A 16,612-nucleotide genomic window follows, 5' to 3' on the forward strand; every position below is an offset into this window, starting at 1 on the left:
GAATGAAAATGGCCACGTTATAACCATCAATTCGTCGTAAACGCATTCGTTATAAACGCGTTTAACTATACATCAAAACTGCATCGTGTTTCTAAATACATACCATTTAGTGCTCACAACAACTGGAAATAGGATTTTTAGGAAGAAAAAAAGATAAGTAGATATCTTTTTAATATTAAATACTATCTTTAGATAATTAAGTACCAAAGCCGGATGTATATGGATGTTTCGTTCCAGAGATATTAACTCCGTTAGGTTCTGTGATCTCAGGAATGGAATTAGGGTTACCATTTCCTGGATGTATGTACATATACGGATATAGGTAGGTACCCAGCAGAACTCCTACAGTCTGAAAAAAAAATCAAATCATCACTACACAAACTCAATGCAGGGGAAATATATCTTGGTTGCAACTTATTTCAAAAACTAATCAACATAGCCTGCGCACTTATAGAAATACATTTTGATTAAGTGGAATATACGGACATGTAACTAAACAGCGCTCCAGAAATGTTAGTGATATATACTGGGTCGTCTTAAAAATATAAACGAAATTGCAAAGTATTTAGCATTTGATAATTCTCTTTGTATATCCATAAACCAAGTAGTACTACCAAAGTTAAGTTAATATATAACCACATACCAAGTCCGTAAACGGAATCGTCATGAAAATCACAGGTTTGTGTGCATTTAATAAGGCGACCTCTCCAATTTCCAACAAGGTCAATCGTAGATCTTGATGACTGAGACTGAGACTTTCGAACAGATCGGCATTCCAACTGACGGTGTGTGTAAGAGAACGTGGACTCCTTAGTGCCATCTCCCACGTCACTACGGGTATGGGTTCATCCTCCAGCTTAAAAGGTAAACATCATTAGGCTATTTATGACACATTGTGTAGAGTATATATCTTCGATATTCCAGGGGTTACTATCACAGTCGTTATAGACAGCCATGGAATAACTAATAATAAATAGTAAAAATGACGGCTCTGTATGTGAGTTGGTAGTTTGGTCTTTTTATTTATATCAAAGGAATCGAAAAACGGTACAATATGGTTGACAGTGTGCCTTTCAAGTTGCTTGTAGCTTTCTTTGTTATATCTGAAAGTCTACGTTCAGTTTTATTACGAGATAGTTCGGGGTGGATATAACGACAGTGACAGTAACCCCTGGGGTATCGTCGATGATATAAACGTTGCAAAAACAACCACTGTATTGTAATATGTTTTAGCAATAAACTTTAATCATACTTACGTCTATTGTTTCACAATTTTGTAATATTACACTAAAAAAATAAGGACTATGCATGGTTTTGGTCATTTGACCCCGATAAATTTTATTTAATGGGAAATTCATTTGTATGTAGATATTAAGTACATCCTTTATTCAATTATTATGGTAGTTTTCTATTATTGCAACTCTAGGTGTCATGGTAGCCATCAGATATATGCATAAATTCAGTGTTCGACTATTTTTCCTGTAATTATAATTGAACACAAACTTTAACAAACTTTAATATTTACTGAGAATATGTCAACACTTGACATTAACTTACAAGAAAAATATTAAGTTTGTCCAGGGAGGTGCTGTGGGATGCGCTGTTACTTTTAGGAAGAGGATATTAGAAAATAATTAAAAAGATTAAATATTGACAAAATTTTCACGCTGTATGCATGCTGAGGGCGGCGTAATGATACACAACTAGCAGAGATGCACTCAATATTTAAAATTCGAATATTTCATCCCTAAACAGGCAACAAACCATACATAGTTATTTTGACATAAAAGTTGAATATAGCCGTCTACTTTCAGCAAGAAAAATTACTATTCCCCTACCAAAACATGCTGCAATTCATAAACGATTAAAAAGATACCTTCACTGAAAATAAAAATCGCACAAAAAACCCCAATAACAGCATTGGTGTAAAACAATGTATGAGAGAATGATAACATTTAGATGCTGGTATATACCTTTTGAAGTGTTACGCTGACAACGGCTAATGTAGTGTTGATTAACTCTGCCTTTACTACAACTGTGGCCTCTGACCTTTCAAAGTTCACCAACAGCAGTGGTAGAACGGTATCCGCCGTTCTGTAATGAATGGTAATGTTTGTTTCTCCTGGTAACCACGGCAACTAAAAAGATATTAACTTCTGGTAAATTTTATATAGTGTATAACGGTTTTAATTTGCGGTGCACATATTAACGGAACATTTCTCTATATAATATGTAACAGCACGCTTGCATAACAGTAGTGAAATTCTGAATATTTCGTTGGTGTTTTGAACTTGCCGATTTCATAAATACCGCAAATATAGCGAAGTAACACCCCCCCCCCCCCCTCTACGATATTTACCTGATACGCAATACTTTGTCAATATTTGAGCCTGTGTTGCATTGGACAAGCCGGGTACAATCTACGTCATCAATCGGTTCTATTCTTGATGGAAAGTCCGCCATTTTGTATTGCCTCGCCGGTAACTGTATCATATTAATCATTTTTAGAGTACATTGGCGTGAGAAAGACTGATGATTTCATGGAATCGAAACAAACATATCACTACGTTCCAACAATGCTGTTTTCGTTATATAACCTCGTCAATATCACACCTGTGAACACGACTATATAGCGAACACGAGTCGTGGACAGGATAGTCTAACAAATCAGGCATTGTGTTAAATAAATAAGATTCTATTTAGTTCGTTTGTCTGCGTTCCATGAACGTAGTCTTTTTAACACTAATGGCCACGAGAGATGATTCATAGAACACACGTTCCGACACAAGATGGCGAACTTTCCATCCAAAATACAGCCGGTTGATGACTTAGGTTGGTTGCATGTTGTTGCATCAACATCAAATTACTGAACAGCACTGCGTAAAAAAAGTGCAATAATTGTAAAAAAAATCAATATATAATGAAAAAGAAATGAATTACAGTTAAGGTAGACATTGATGCAACAGTGCAGCATAGCATAGTGATGAAGAATGATATCACAGATAACTAGTAAACAGAACATTTCGTAATATTTACAGTCAGTGGTGAATTGATAGTATAAATCCCCACTTTTTTCAATCTAAGGCTACTCAAATTTATTTCTCGATAAATTGAGTATGTCACGCGTAATCTGCGCAAATAAATATATGAAGGTTCGCTCCAAGTGTTTTCAGTACCATACGTACGATCTAGAAACAAGTATCAAAATAGGTGTGAACACATATAGATGTACATGTGTAAATACGAATGTAGTAAAGTTACATTGGTAATATTACTCATGTGCGTATGATAAATATACAATGTAATTTAATCCTTAAATAAATTACTAACCTGTATAAAAGGTTTGAATGCTGAATTTAACTGTATAGGAGGCAACATCAAGACAATTTTTACTGTGCAAAGAACGTGTTTACGTTAACTGATACTTATAGTAAAACTGTAAGGAATTCATTTCTATTTGCTTCTAAAAGGAGCGTTCTTACCCGAGAATCTATGTAGTGGCTTATGTTTATCGTGGTATTGCTAGAAAAGAATCTGAAACTGTAATAAGATTCTGTTGTTATATCTAGCCAAGCTGACTCCATTACCGAATTTTGCGTGACATGGCCAGCCCAACAACCCGAATCTGCAAATCGAAAAAAAACTAATATGAGGGGCAACTTGTATCATTCCTGAGCATTCCTCATTTTTAACATTACAATGTTGTATTATAACAAGGGTAGTGAGTTTCCTAATCATCGTTCATCTCATAACAATATATCAATACAATTAAAGGATTAATCACAAACACGTAAGGAGAATATTTCATTGAATTTTGCTCAGATATGTTATCTAAATGTGATTTAATAATGGTACATTTTGGAATCAAACGGAGAATTGTTGATAAAAATTACCCATGGATGTGATGCGTACCTTACATTGCCAAGCTCTTGTGAATCGAATGGACATAATGCTTTATCCGGTAAAAGCTCAATGATATATCTCTAATTTCGAAAACGTTTAAGTGATTGGAAGAGAAGAAACAAAAGTTTGATTTATTTCATTTGACTTATTTATTAAATGCATTCTTTTTAATAATGCGATGACCATTGCCATCGATTGAAGGTTGTTTTTGAAAAATAGATGTTTTTCAACCGTTTGGTAAAATTATATTCTTATATGTTGAAATAATACATTCTCCATTTCCTTCTCAGATGGTGGCGAAAGAAAAAATGTCAAATACACGAATAAGAAATATACAAATAAATAATTGCACTCCATTATTTCCATAAATTCACTTTCATTTTATTGCATAAATTCTGTCAATTTGCATTATGTTTACTAAAACATCTTGTTGTGCCCATTCAGGCCTTAAATTATTTGTCATATTAAAATTATCAAAAAAAAAAACCAATATGATAACTCACTTTGAAATTTGAAATTTATCGCCGGCAAAGGCGTTTGCAAATGCTGATGAATCATAAAGCACAATCCCCTTCCCGAAAAATCAACCAGACGCAGTACATTAGACGTATTGACTAAGTCACTGTTGTAGTCTAGCACTAGATCAATCCATCTGTAAGATTTGAACCGGAACTGAAAATCGCCTCCGTAAGATCTGGACCTGGTCACAGCTTCCTGTTGATCCATGGCATCACGCGACGTAGTGACATTTGCGTCTATTGTCGCCCAGTAACTATACACAAAAAATAGCATTATTGTATGTCTCAACAGTCAAGAATCAGTTTCATCAATGAATAAAAAGGGGAAAACAGCAAGCATTGATTCGTAATTTGTATCACGACTCGAATCTCCGTAATAAAATGTGTGTTGTTGTATATACCTTGACCTTGTTGACCTAATTTTTATTTAAAGGGTGTTCCGAACTTGTTGGTTGGTTTCATGATTTATTTACATTCTATTATTGTCGTGACGGCTTAACCGTTGACGATGACAGTGACGTACTCGCCGCGCAATTTCCACAATACATATTGCATACTGAGTTACAATAACTATAAACTGTAAGACTTCGTTGGTTATTTTGCACGGGTTCCGATGAACAGGTGACGGGGTTAAATATCCCCCGTGCAGTCACATTCTTTATAATCTTGTGACAACCTCCTCTCGTAACACCAATTTTTTAAACTGATCTCATGAAAAGATAATCCTTTATAATGAAGATAAGTATTTTACGACGAAGTTTACTGTCCGTCAGTACCTCGTTAGCATAAGATCTTACACACACATTTTTCTTATCTTTCTTATTATGGCGCAGCCATATTGGTTATCAAACTCTATACCATTTTCAGATAATTATAAACTCCGCCTACTCGTTAAATCGCCTGATGCCGGGTAGGCTTTCGAAACTCCGCCCCTCCAGACGATTGAGAGAACCACTCGACAAGTTGATACAATCTGTACCTCAACATACCTAGGTATTACCAATTGTTAGATCGACTCGACAGTAACAACCAGTAGCTTATTAATGTTTATGAATGTTACAATTTTAAAATTATCATGTTTGAATACACCAAAGCATTCACATATATCTTACTTACTGAAAGTTGGTAATTGTGTTGACATTCTGCCGTCCGTACACACCTGATGTACGATATAGTGTCCACCCTCCACACATTTGTCGATTATAACTACCGTTCCATCTTATTTCCTTCCCGTCTGGTACAGGGACACTGACAACCGACAGTGACAACATTGTATTTCCGGTTTTCCCATTACATGCTTCTGTCCCATCTGTGGTTACATCCTCCGGTTCTGCTAGGTTATTTTCCCGAAATGTGAGTGTTGACTATTAAAAACAGAAGTAAGACAAATACTCTATTTAATTCGTCTTTGCATATCAAAGATTTACCTCCTTAAGGGGAACCATCCATTTTTACGTCATTGTGATATGTTGTGGCGTGTAAATGTTTTTGAATGCTGCTTTTTGAATGTATATTCGTGCTGTGCCTTACAGATGATATGAAATTTAGTTCTAACACTCTTCAGTTATACCGAGGTTTCTTGTTAATAATTCATTAGAGACAAAACATAACCAATGATGCTACATTCAAATTAAAATGAATTTGAAAATTGTCAAAAAATTTGGATAGGAAGCTTATAAAAATGAAAGCGCATTATTGAATTCGTATAGATGGTACAGCAAGTATTATACATATGAAACTTCTGGGATTAGACTGGTGGGAAAATACATAAGCCAATATGGTTGTAAAAAAGGATGCGTATACGTTTTGAGGCAGCAGCGAGGCTTACCAAGCATGTTTTTTTCTTAGCGAGTGTTCGTATTATAAGAATAAATTTTCATGTCACATCAAAGGAAAGGAAATAATAGAAGAGAAAAAAATGCAAAATGTCAGGAACTATTACTAGATACATGTATAAGGTACAGCGTGTATATAAATAAACAGAAAGTGATCTCGTGAAGTATTCTGAGACCGTACAATACCCCAATTTATAATACTGTAAAGCAAGTTCCTCTTGCGGCTATCTATCAAATTTCGCAACTTGCATTTCAAAACAAGTTCACAAAGATTACAGATTTGACCATTAAATGTTAATTCATAACAATGTACTGTAGATGAAATATATATATATATATATGAATTCGCGGAGATAGTTAAAAAAACTTTCGCACATATACTTGGGTCGAGAAAGAAAATTGCGAATGATTGTTGGTTTACAGGACATACTGTTGGGCGTTGGTATATCTACACAGAGAGTTTTATACATCACTGTTTGTGTTAATTACAAACCGTATGCATTTTAATGGTACTTATACTTAACTTGATAGGCCCCTTACCACATCAGTCTTTGATACTCGTTCTATTTCAGCAAATAGATTGATGTCTTGGCTGTCTCCTTCCAAATACCCCTTAAACGATAAGTTGTATGGCATCCCACTGTGGGAGAGCATCATGAAGTAATCATAGATATTGGCGGTGATATTGGTCCTGTTGGTCACGTGAGCATCCATCATCATCGTATACTAAAGGTAGAAATATAACATTTTTTTTAAATCCTGAAATATTCTTTACATATATTTTCGAGAGATGCGGTTCTTTTTTAAACACTGGTTGATGAAAACGATAATATTCCAACACCACATTACAATTATCCTTTTGTATTTTAAGACAGATTTAAGAATTTTACAACTGGTGAGATTTCGAAAAGTCTTGAAGCTAAATGCTTGTCCACATACAAAATATTTATATCTCTGTCATTCTACCAACATAATAAGAATAAATAATAAACTCTTCAAAGCTTAAAACTCAATGTAAAACACATCAATTTGGGATTTGACGACACAAATATCTCTGAGTAATGGAATGTACCACCTCAAATAAAAAAAAAGACAAATATCACCTCAACGAACATTCTAACACCACGCCAATCCCATACTGATTAATGAGTTTCCATTGCTGTAGAAGTAATTTCTATGCATGTTTTTAATTGGTCATCAATGTCCGAATCCTTATTTACTTGATTGATCCATATAATATTATATCAATCCTTCTAAAATACATCCCATTTGTGTAATTATGCATGAATACATTGTAGTCTTGGGAAGGAGTAATATATTATAGAAGCGAGAACTGCGTTTATCAACTTTACATGTCCATAAACGTACCTCTTCACCTGTGAATCCCATATACTGAATGGTAGTTTGGCGGTTCGCGTTGGTTAAGTTTGCTTCCATCTTATTATCTATAGAAATTTCCAACCCTGTTGCAAAAATAAATAATGCAATGGACAATCAAATCTACTTTAACAAAACTCATTCCATTTTTAGAAATTATGTATTACCAGAAAAAAAGCTTATGTAAATCTGACAGTCAAAAGAGATTATATAATTCTAATAATCACGTCGTTTTCACAGAAAAAATATGACGTTGTGTTCATATACACACGGCGTCACAATCAATACCTATGTAAAAGAAGCGGGTCGGTGTGGTTTATCAATGTGTTAAATACGGTCTCTGTTACTCAGCTGACGGAGTATGCTTCTTTAGCTCAGTCAGTAGAATCGCAGTTTTTTCACAATCGACTGGAACGTATAATTTCCCTGTTCTTCTAAATCTACTTGCAAGGGCAGATAACTCTGTTATATGCGAATACGGAATAAAAAATTCAGTATAATTGCTGAATTATACCTGACAGACTGAGCATCATGTAGTCATTTGTCCTCCAGAGCGTGTGGTCATTACGGAAACCGTAGTCGACATCGAAAACCATCTCGGCTTCTGTCACTTCCCCATTCTGTGCGGCAAGGATAGGATTCCAGTGGAGGAGGTACAACAGTGGGCGGGCTTTTATACTGTAAAATTAACACGACTACAGTTTCATTTGTTTGTTGTCAAGGTTTAGGTCACGTGTACAACAGTGGGTGGGCTCTTATACTGTTAGATTAACATGGCTAGTTTTATTTGTTTGTCGTCAAGATTACAGCCACGTGTACATCAGTAGGCGGCTATTATGCTGTAAGATTAACATGACTACAGTTTCATTAGTTTGTCGTCAATGTTACGGTCACGTGTACAACAGTGACGGGCTTTTATACTGTAAATTAACATGATTACAGTTTAATATGTTTGTCGTCAAGATTAATGTAACGTATATAGAGGATATCTTAAATTATACATGGACATCGTATGATTTGTTGCGGTTATTAAACAACTTATTTAGAGGTCTAGAAAAGATTGTGGCGCTGACTCCAAACGTGTTCATTATGTAAATGCATCTCTTGTAATATAACATCTTTAGTATGTAAGTATATCTTTATGCATATAATCTTTGATTATGCAGAAAATAATCCAACAAAAAAGGATAAAATTCTTTAAATATCAAATCGATATTTCAACATATTGAATCAATTTTAATTTATATCACTTTCCCAAGTATATATCTGAAGGGGACCCAGTGATAAATCAGGTAACAAATATATACATGTATGTACACTAACCAATGGTAGGTGACTTTACAAGCCGTGTTGATGTGCCCTGTCGATCTGTTTCTGAAAACATTCACTGTGACTGCAAGGCTCGCTCCGGGAATGGCTAGAGTGACATCCACGATGTCACGTGTAGATATGATAGAACGTCTGGGATTGGTCAGGTTTCTGTGGTCTTGTACCTTATAAAGTAAACAATTTCTGATAATTTCAACTAAATTTTATCTTACATGTTATACATATATATATGGATGAGATTACATGCGAGGCCTATAGAAATCTTCTGTGTATGGTGTTTTGATAAGTATATCAATTTAAAATATCTTATTACCGACAATTATTGTTAGAATAACTCCCATTAATTGTTTGGTATGCTTAAAGCTAACTGCTTTTACAAACATCAAAAATACTTTTAATACCTCAAATTAAATTAATATCACATGACCTATTTTGTACAGAGATGACTATTTTACTATTTTGATTCGGAATCAATCACGAAACTTTTATCTTGCTTTCGTGGTAAAAAATGTACTTTTCCATGCAGATCTTTTTTATCATTTTACTTTTCTACTCCTGCCTTTTGAATATTACAGGTAACCCCATTGTGCGAAGTTGTCGATTGTGATGTCAATGTTTTGCGAGAAAAAAATCATATCTTTTTGCTCGCAAATACATGATGTCATAACCAATTCAAAGACAGAATAAGTAATATCTTATCTTTAAGCTTACTTCACGGTTACGCATGTCAATCGCACAGGGGATTGCTAATCATTCGGAACACCTTGTGGTCATCCTCTTGGTATTTTTCATACCTTTCCATGCAGATCTGAAACTACAGGGATGCTATATTGACAAACATCAATGCATTAAAACAAACCTGTACAAGGAACCTGAAGAGACTTTTGCCAGTTACGCTCATGTGTAAGTCATACACCACATAATTCATGTTGTTAAAGGTACTATATGACCAGGAATAGCCATACTTTCCATACAGATGTACCTGTGCTGCGGGCAAGATCAGTTTAGCAAAGCGAAGGCGGTCTTTGCTATGGTGATGTAATATCAAACCATCTATGTTACTTTTACCTTCAACGAAATAATATGTACATTTAATTGTATTTTATAAGGATTGATAATGTAATGTTCATAACTATGGACCAATGTGATCCTAAATGTGAAAAATTCCCTCGTGTTTATAAAACAAATAAAAATAATAATCGTTAATTGACAAAATAAATCATAGATCGATTTTTCAACAAATAAAATGAACATGACTCGAGTCAAAAGACAACTTCAAATTAGTTTGGTAAATTAATATCACGAGAAACAGCGAAAAAAATCGATAGTGGCAAAAGGGACGGGTCGTGAAGGATGGAGATTTAAACAAAAAAGAATATGTTTGATTATAAATACTCTGTCATACAATCTTGTCTTAAAAGTTTGATTAAGCATATTTGGTGGAGTTATCGTTATTTTACATACCTTGCCTGGTGACGTTTATCCAAAAATGTTGGTTTGAACCATTCTTGGTGCGAGCAATGGCCACATTAATTGTGTCTCTTCAAAAATAAGCATGCAATATAGGAATATTACATAGAATAGAAAAATATCGATCCTTATTAAAAACGCTTAATAGGATTTCTACATTAAACAAATACAAATTTTAATACATTTGTCACGAGTTTCAAATACTCGAATACTGTTAATCTCGAGGTTAAACTTATTTTAGACTCTATGGTACAATTGATAAGAAATACACACGAAAATGAAATAATGACGTTATTTTTAATGTTCCAAATTAAATTTTGCTACTGAAGTGTCAATTATCACAGTGTTCTACAAACTTACAATAACATTTAGAGTGTTTACGTTTCAACTTTACGTGTATCTAGACTAGAGGTAAACGGTCCAGATAAGGGGAAGTAAGCGTGTCTGGAAGATGACGTCGTGTTAGGGTAAACACTGGTGATGCATATCTGGTTGCCAGTGACAACAGAATATATCCCTTCATCACAATCCTGCGCTGTGGTTTGGAATTCTGAGTCACTTTCTACCTCCATCTCACCGGATTGATGTGTCAGGTACAAATGACCACTAACAAAAATGCAAATCGCAATTTAGAAACACACCTAGGATACTGTATATTGTGTTTGATAGTTCACATTTTTTTCAGCACTTTACGTTAATATCAGTATGTCCGAGCATTCAAACATTGACATTGGATATGCACATGTTTTATTATTCAGAAATTGCTGATCTACAAAACATAACACCAGCGCCGAGTATAGAAGAGACCATTTGCTAAGTTTAACAGCTAAGCAACATTTCCCCCTATACCTTCACCCAATGCTTGACCCATGTTATGAATTATTTTAAAGAAAATCATTACTTTAGTAACTCATCCCATAAACAATAAACCCCAGTCTTACCTCAGATCTGCTATGGTGTATTTTGAGTCCGTATTGGTGTGGCTAAGCGAGACATCCAATACCCGCGGAGGATCAGGTTGTGTATTGAAGCGCAACGATGGTGACAAAGATACTTGTCCTTGTCCAGTAAAACTAGCTCTAGCCCCAGACACGCTATGCTGGCCCAACCGTGTCGTTAATTCTCCATTCATTTGCACTGCAATGCTGAAATAAGTATTAAAATGGAATAACACTGAGTTATTTATAACAGCTAATGATTCCGTTTAAGGACTGTCTCCTCTTTTTTCAATGTGTCTGTGAATGTCTGTATTTTGGAAGGCTCTTGCCTTTTTATAGTGTTCTCGCTGAAGTATATAGCCAAATATACCTTACACCCGAATCATATTGACAATTGGCATGGCTATCGTCCTATTTAATTATAAGTGATTGCAAAGTAGAATTAGAAGCTACCCTTAAAGACTTTGGTGTGTATCGTCCCAGAGAAGGAATCCAGAGTGTTCCTTACATAGGGAAAAACTCAAAGATGCTCCATCGCCGACAGAGCATAAATAATACTCATTTGAACAATAATTAGTGTTTAATAGTGTATAAGAATGTCTAATTAACACAAAAAGTAATATGAAATTATTTATTTTGCTTTTGGTGCATGCACAATTAGTACTTCATTCAATATAGGATATAGTGCCACGGATTTTTTTCGGGATGCAATTAATTATTTTCTATATTTCTAACTTTAAAGTAAAATCAGAAGCTCAAACTTTTCAATGGTGGTATTGGTGTAAAGTAAGTAACTTAGGAAAAATACTAGATCGTCTGCTCCTGTTTTTGATAGTGAAAAAATACCATTTGTCAGCGGTGGAGCATCTTTAACTCAATTTAAGGCAGTACGAAAAGACGTCTTTTATGGTGGAGGCAATAGGGAGATTTCTGATGCACTAGCTACAATAACATTTCCTGTAAAAATGCGTACCGTGTTTTGACGGATGTATCCAACTGAACGTCGGGGTTCAAACTAAGAATATCTGGCATGGTCAATCTAGCGTCAAAATCCAGTCCAGTACTCATTGTAGCAGAAACTGTCATGTTCATAGGAAAACCTGCTACCGTGGGCAGCACCTTCACCATATCCAGTAAGGATGCAGAACTGAAAAACAGATATAAATATTTAGCTAGACTTGCCTTCAAACCCTAACGTATTAGTTATCTCAGCAGAATACTACTAATACTAGATAATCTCTCCTAGTTTGAACTATGGCTAGAAGCAAACATGTCGCACTGACAAATATTATCCAGCCAAATTTTTGGGATTTTTTTTATATTCTAGAGACTGGTGGTCAGTCAAGAGTAGAGCCTGTCAGTGTGTAGAAAAAGCTTCTTAGCTAAATATAATGACATATATTAGAAAACTAGACTATAATAATTAATCAAACGTACATGTTCGACGGTGATAATTTAGCGCTGTTCGTGCTAAATTTGCGCTACTTTAAGGTAGGATTGCGCTGTAGTCACCTTCTGGATATGTTTAATATTGCTAAAATTGCGCTAAGTTGTATTAAATCGATGTTAAAAATTGAACACGCTAAATCAATCAATTTCTAGTACAATGGCTATAATCAAAAGTATATACGGAAAGGGAAGCGCAATGTTCAAATAATGTTTACAGCATAATTACTATAGGAATTCAACACAGATATCCTAATGGTAGTGCAGAACAATATCCGCTATGATTGACCAATCGGAACTCCTCGGATGTAAATCACGTACATTGACCTCGGATATAATTTGAAACTAAAAAACTACACTCATAACACATTGGTAGCTAAGATGACATTTAGCCTCAAAAATTAAGCGTCAGTCCATCAATGTTGTGTGATTTTTGTTATACGCAGTGACTTTAATTTTGTTATACGCACTTAGGACGTGATTAGGTTTTCTGCCGAAGGAAATGTTCGATTTTCGAACATATTCTTACATACGGTATATTAAATCCGAGGTCATGTTATACATCAGAGCAGTTCCGATTTATGATTGGTGTGTTTACATCTTACCTAGTCCGATGTACTGGCAGCTGCTGTAACATGTTATGTAACTGTTCCATTGCAGTGTTCTGAAGGGATTGTCTTGGACGACTGTGTGATATGAACTTCAACAAATCCCGAAACTCCAAGTAAAATAACTCTTCACCTAAAATGATACGATATTTTTCAATAAATCATACATAACGAGTTACATCAGATTATTTATATAAGCCAACACACCTATGTAATAATTTGTTACTTACCATTAACGACGTGACATGAAAAGGAAAAACGAAAATGAAAAAAACATACACATGATATAACCTTGGTATTAAGAGTGCTTAATGATACCGTGTTTGCTATTCGTACAACCACATGAGCTTTTGAATGATCATTTAAAAATACAATTTTCTTTGAAACGCTTTATCTAAAACCGTATAACACAAAATGTATCTTACCACCTTTTGTACAATCTTGTAGCGGATTAATGGTCGTTCAAACACATAGTTTCTTTGATTTTTTTTTATCTAAAAGCTATTTCATATTAATCAGATTAAAAATATACGAAAAATATAATTATCAGGTTTGATGTGTATATGCACCTTACTGACCTAGAAGCTTCACTTGAATTAATCCGTCTGGTACTTTTGTTCCCGAAAGGTTTATCGTATCAAACAATTCCAAAATGGTCGTTACTATATTTTTCTGCAATGTGGCAAACACTGTTTCGCCTCGCATGAATTCATTGTTTCCCAGAGGGTTTGGTAAACTTAGAATGTTCAAAGCATCCGCTATAACATGGGCATCTAGAAAAGCAGAAACGAAACAGGACTTTTCGGTAAGGAGCTAGAAATGCTATATCCATATATAATAATGCTGTAATAGATATATACTACAAAATATCATAGTATCACTTAAATAAAGAAAGAACAACCCTAATTGAAAATTTAGCTCAGTATTCGGTTTCATAACGTATATATGATATGGTTTTTCTCATTATATAACCACGTTATGAGATAATTAAGTGTAACCATAATACCATTTATAAGCGTTTGCATTAAAATAAAGCAACATGTATTACGAAGGGCAGCACGAAAATATAAACTCACTATCAATATCAGCAGCTAACTCCAATAGATCAAGTTTCTTTCCCTCGAAGTAACTGATTCTAAGAACAATTGCATTCACTATAGGGCTGGCAATGTTGTACACGGTGTCGAGCTCAATTTGGAACCCAAAATATTCCATTCGGAAAGGAAATCTGCAATGATTTCCAGATATTTAAAGTAAAAAAAAACACGTCAAACTCAGAATATTATCCTATTATGTGGCATATTCAATTCGGAAAGGAAATCTGCAATGATATTTAAAGTAAAAAAAAAGACCACGTCAAACTCAGAACATTATCCAATTATGTGGCCATCTCTTTACTACATGACAAACCAGGTATATGATAATGATATCTCGAAGTTGGTGGTACCATGTTAAAACTTAAACTGTGATCAAAGCTTCGAATGAGACATTTCGAGATAACAAGGTTCAATTTAATGAAAAAAAAAGCATTTACATTTCCTTAATGAATCCCATGCTGTATATCACACTCATACACAGAAGAAGAAAGATAATCAATACTGACTTTATATAGCGAGACATTTCGATATATTTGGTGAATCCAAAAGCATAACTTCCATACGGAAATTTTCTTGAGTCTGCATCAATCACCTCCTTCCATATACTTCGTAATCTAAAAATGTAAAATGGAAAAAGGAATTACTGCAATATGCAATAATTGTAATATTTAGTACATTCCTGATTCAAATATGATGGTAAATTGCTAATTCTGCGCCTTTAGTTGCAATGGTGACCATTGTAAAATTGTAAAATGTATTTTTTAAAGATGCGCTATATTTGGTTCGTGATGAAAGACGAATGGCTAATATTGACAAAATTTTCACATTTTACCATTGAAACTCTAGCGTTAATTAATATTATATCATATCAATTGTATCAGGGATATATTTGTAATTCAACAATATAATACTTGAAAATTTGAAGGATTCTGAAGCCAAACACGGCACTTTTTAGTTGTTGTTTAGTGCAGTTCTGACTCAAAGAAATTAAGCGCAATACGTACAGTCATAGTATAGTTATATAAACAATACATATAATGTTCACGTAGAGCTCTCATCTAACAGACGGGGGAAATTTCAATACGATTGCTCATAGATTATATACGCTTACAGAATTTTTTATGGTGACTAAAAGACGTTAATCTTTCAAGAAGATCGTGAAATGCCTAAATGATGTCCATGATTTTACTGCTTCATTTATGTTTGCCATTGGTTTACTTTTTTTACGTTTTTAATACCATTTGTTGTGTTGTGAATCAGGTCAATCGTTTGTCAAAGGGTTTAGTACTGAAGTGTTATGAGGACATGAGATGGTCAAGCGCTGTGACTTTCCATAAATATAACTTAACAATTATCTGACCTACTTTTCAAGGTCCGGCTGGTCATTCTCAAGAAGGCTATTCACGTGAGTAATCATATAGTTCTTTAAATAGTCCATTTTCTCGGTATATACGAGGTCAAGCAGTGTCGTGATCACGTTGCGGTCAGGCTGTACCACGAGGCGAGCAAACACTGTCGTCCTGAATGATGGTGGTCGATTTATACCACCTAGGAGATGAATAAGGGCATCACTCATCTCAGCTGTGAAGTTCATTTTGTGAAGAGCCTAAAATAATATATATTAAATATAAACAAAAATAAATTTGCTTGATAACAATGATTCGATTTGCTTAATTAATAAACTATAATTATAGACATGAAAATAGTTGCCATTCAATTCAATCATTCGTATTGTTATAATGCATGCAAACATTATATGAACAGAGAGGTTAAGCAACCTTACGTGTACGTATACGGGTACGTGTAGACTACACGTAGCCGTACACGTTGACGTTATCTGCTAACGTCAGAAAAATGACGTTTTATGACGTGTACGTGTATTGAGTTATGTTAGCTAGCTCTTTTTAGCTATCATTTTATCAATGTTTTGTGCCTTATTCAAACGCAATTACACACTGTAATACAGCATACATCCTTAAAAAGAGAAACTACTGTAAAACTAACTGAAATACAAAGGCATTCAAACAAAATTGTCTACACGCTTGTACACACGTGTAATCGCAACGCTACATGTTATGGCTATGTGAACCA

At 34.5% G+C, this 16,612-nt stretch overlaps 1 protein-coding gene across 1 annotated transcript in view; it reads right to left on the reverse strand.

The window, feature by feature from the left end:
- LOC138325160 (uncharacterized) overlaps positions 1-16,612 on the reverse strand; it is a 36,395-nt gene that overhangs the window by 9,431 nt on the left and 10,352 nt on the right. The window contains exons 13-32 of the mRNA XM_069270634.1: positions 15,886-16,127; positions 15,028-15,135; positions 14,501-14,652; positions 14,003-14,197; positions 13,422-13,557; positions 12,344-12,517; positions 11,374-11,577; positions 10,814-11,038; positions 10,427-10,503; positions 9,822-10,030; positions 8,957-9,126; positions 8,148-8,311; positions 7,625-7,719; positions 6,797-6,982; positions 5,538-5,785; positions 4,407-4,675; positions 3,483-3,625; positions 1,974-2,138; positions 644-856; positions 205-349 (exon numbers count right to left, since the gene is read on the reverse strand). Coding sequence (XP_069126735.1) covers positions 205-349; positions 644-856; positions 1,974-2,138; positions 3,483-3,625; positions 4,407-4,675; positions 5,538-5,785; positions 6,797-6,982; positions 7,625-7,719; positions 8,148-8,311; positions 8,957-9,126; positions 9,822-10,030; positions 10,427-10,503; positions 10,814-11,038; positions 11,374-11,577; positions 12,344-12,517; positions 13,422-13,557; positions 14,003-14,197; positions 14,501-14,652; positions 15,028-15,135; positions 15,886-16,127 — 3,520 coding nt within the window. The remainder of the gene's footprint in view (positions 1-204; positions 350-643; positions 857-1,973; positions 2,139-3,482; positions 3,626-4,406; positions 4,676-5,537; positions 5,786-6,796; positions 6,983-7,624; positions 7,720-8,147; positions 8,312-8,956; positions 9,127-9,821; positions 10,031-10,426; positions 10,504-10,813; positions 11,039-11,373; positions 11,578-12,343; positions 12,518-13,421; positions 13,558-14,002; positions 14,198-14,500; positions 14,653-15,027; positions 15,136-15,885; positions 16,128-16,612) is intronic.

Source organism: Argopecten irradians, chromosome 6 (genome assembly GCF_041381155.1).
Source record: "Argopecten irradians isolate NY chromosome 6, Ai_NY, whole genome shotgun sequence".
Lineage (NCBI taxonomy): Eukaryota > Metazoa > Mollusca > Bivalvia > Pectinida > Pectinidae > Argopecten > Argopecten irradians.